This window comes from Micropterus dolomieu, unplaced genomic scaffold (genome assembly GCF_021292245.1).
Source record: "Micropterus dolomieu isolate WLL.071019.BEF.003 ecotype Adirondacks unplaced genomic scaffold, ASM2129224v1 contig_12692, whole genome shotgun sequence".
In the NCBI taxonomy this organism is placed as follows: Eukaryota; Metazoa; Chordata; class Actinopteri; order Centrarchiformes; family Centrarchidae; genus Micropterus; species Micropterus dolomieu.
Genome location: NW_025741678.1, coordinates 1 through 2940, shown reverse-complemented (window position 1 = coordinate 2940; position 2940 = coordinate 1). Strand labels below are relative to the sequence as shown.

The 2940-nt window shown below is 41.5% G+C and overlaps 1 protein-coding gene across 1 annotated transcript; it reads left to right on the top strand.

Annotated features, from left to right (window-relative positions):
* Positions 1-24: 24 nt before the first annotated feature.
* Positions 25-2935, top strand: LOC123966103 (myosin heavy chain, fast skeletal muscle-like; the record flags this gene model as incomplete). The annotated part of the gene is made up of 13 exons (XM_046042327.1): positions 25-114; positions 203-266; positions 348-446; positions 537-640; positions 761-899; positions 1033-1151; positions 1339-1488; positions 1579-1749; positions 1840-2140; positions 2263-2333; positions 2438-2525; positions 2661-2778; positions 2860-2935. Coding segments are annotated over 13 exons (1590 nt in total), but the record flags the coding sequence as incomplete, so codon positions are not given.
* Positions 2936-2940: the final 5 nt, after the last annotated feature.

The following is a 2940-nucleotide window of genomic DNA, read 5'->3' as shown; positions in this document are numbered from 1 at the left end:
GCTTCTAAACTTTGATTCTAGGGGTCACTGGAGGATCAGATTATTGCTGCCAATCCCCTGCTGGAGGCCTATGGTAACGCCAAAACTGTGAGGAATGACAACTCTTCTCGTTTTGTAAGTATGGAGGGATTTCTACACATGAGAGGTGTTGTTACAGATTCCCTGTGTGGAGGGATGTTAAAAATGCCTTTGTTCCAAACAGGGTAAATTCATCAGAATCCATTTCGGCACAACTGGCAAACTGGCTAGTGCTGATATTGAGACATGTAAGTAACAATCCTCATAGTACACACAAATGACTGCATTTGAGAATGGGCCAGGCTGTGACTTATGAACAATATTTGTAGATCTGCTGGAGAAGTCTAGAGTGACATTCCAGCTTCCTGATGAAAGAGGCTACCACATCTTCTACCAGATGATGACCAACCACAAACCCGAGCTGATTGGTAAACAGACTAAGTTGTTGCACAGTGATAAACTTTCTTACATTCTTCATATAAATCTATTGAGTTTTTAACCCTTTTTTTGATCTCCAGAATTGTCACTCATCACAACCAACCCCTACGACTTCCCCATGTGCAGCCAGGGTCAGATCACTGTGGCCAGCATTGATGACAAAGTTGAGCTGGAAGCCACTGATGTGAGTGACCTTCAAAACATTTAAATATACTTTGTGCATTAAATGCAACATTAGAACTGCTCTTTAAATGTATTTTTCTAAAGTCATTATGTTTTATGTGGACACCTCCTCTGAACACAGAACGCTATTGATATCCTGGGCTTCAGTAATGAAGAGAAGATGAGCATCTACAAGATGACTGGTGCTGTGCTTCACCATGGCAACATGAAGTTCAAGCAGAAGCAGCGTGAGGAGCAGGCTGAGCCTGATGGCACAGAGGGTGAGTATTTAATGTCAGCTCAAAGTGAATAGTTTGGGAACAGCAGTGGTAAAGTTCTTCACCGCCTGGTGTCTGTTACATCATGATGGTTAATCACATACTGTACGTATTAACTATAAATCACTATTTTCAGATGCTGACAAGGTTGCTTACTTGCTGGGTCTGAACTCTGCTGACATGCTGAAGGCTCTGTGCTATCCCAGAGTGAAGGTCGGAAATGAGTTTGTCACCAAGGGACAGACTGTACCTCAGGTAAATTAAGATATACTGGTATCAATTTTCAGTTTTAATTTTCATGTAGTGCATCTGTATTTACATCAGAAGTCTACTTTTGATCAATTCATTTACCTCATCAGAGGAAGTTCAGAATATCATTAAACCAGCATTTTTGAAAATAGATGTTTACTTTAATCAAATCACATCCTGTGATTTTATTCAGGTGATGAACGCAGTGCCTGCGCTGGCCAAGTCTATCTATGAGAGGATGTTCTTGTGGATGGTCATCCGCATCAACCAGATGTTGGACACTAAACAGTCAAGGCAGTACTTCATTGGTGTCCTGGATATTGCTGGCTTTGAAATCTTTGATGTAAGCTTCATTTCCAACACTGATACTTTTCACGACAGAATCATTCTTATTGCCTAAAAGAGATTAATCTGAGTTTTTGTCCCCTCACAGTACAACAGCATGGAGCAGCTGTGCATCAACTTCACCAATGAGAAACTGCAACAGTTCTTCAACCACCACATGTTTGTCCTGGAGCAAGAGGAGTACAAGAAGGAGGGTATTATCTGGGAGTTCATTGACTTCGGCATGGACTTGGCTGCCTGCATTGAGCTGATTGAAAAGGTAATGACTGAATTTTGTGATTATTTGTAATTGTTCTTTATTTGACTTAATGTATCACTTAATGACAAACTTCTCCAAATTTCCTCCAAGCCCATGGGCATCTTCTCCATCCTTGAAGAGGAGTGCATGTTCCCCAAGGCCACAGACACTTCCTTCAAGAATAAGCTTTATGACCAGCATCTTGGCAAAAACAAAGCATTTGAGAAACCAAAGCCCGCCAAAGGCAAGGCTGAGGCCCACTTCTCCCTGGTGCACTATGCTGGTACCGTGGACTACAATATCAATGGCTGGCTGGACAAGAACAAGGATCCACTGAATGATTCTGTTGTGCAGCTGTACCAGAAGTCCTCAGTTAAACTGCTGCCTGTTCTGTATCCTCCTGTTGTTGAAGGTAGGATAGTAACTTCATAAACAGATTTTAAGGTTGTAGATTCTGTATATTTTTATCTTACTGTAGCATGTTTTATGTATGTCTCGCACTAACAAAACATGTCATCTTAAAATTATCAACAGAGACCGGTGGCGCCAAGAAGGGAGGCAAGAAGAAGGGTGGTTCTATGCAGACTGTGTCTTCACAGTTCAGGGTAAGGTTCAACATTGCAAACTTGGGTATAAACTACATCTCAGTTCATACTCAAACTCACAAATGTTACATTTCATGACAAGTGTTACCATCTTGGATCTACAGGAGAACTTGGGCAAGCTGATGACTAACTTGAGGAGCACCCATCCTCACTTTGTGCGCTGCCTGATTCCCAATGAGTCAAAGACTCCAGGTACATACAGAACATAATCTCAATGGAGTCTTTGAAAAGTGGTTATGTTTTGTTGGTATGGTTACTTACTATTGTGCTGCGTCAACAAAAAGACTTTTTATTCAAAGAAGTCACTATAAAATGTGTTTTTTACAGGTCTGATGGAGAACTTCCTGGTCATCCACCAGCTCAGGTGTAACGGTGTGCTGGAGGGTATCAGAATCTGCAGAAAAGGTTTCCCCAGCAGAATCCTCTATGGTGACTTCAAGCAGAGGTATCAGTGAATATTTTAATACAGTTTTTTGAGACTATTGAAAGAAAATGCTCACACTGACCATTAACTCTCTCACAAAAGGTACAAGGTGCTCAATGCCAGTGTCATTCCTGAGGGCCAGTTCATTGATAACAAGAAGGCTTCAGAGAAGCTGCTTGGCTC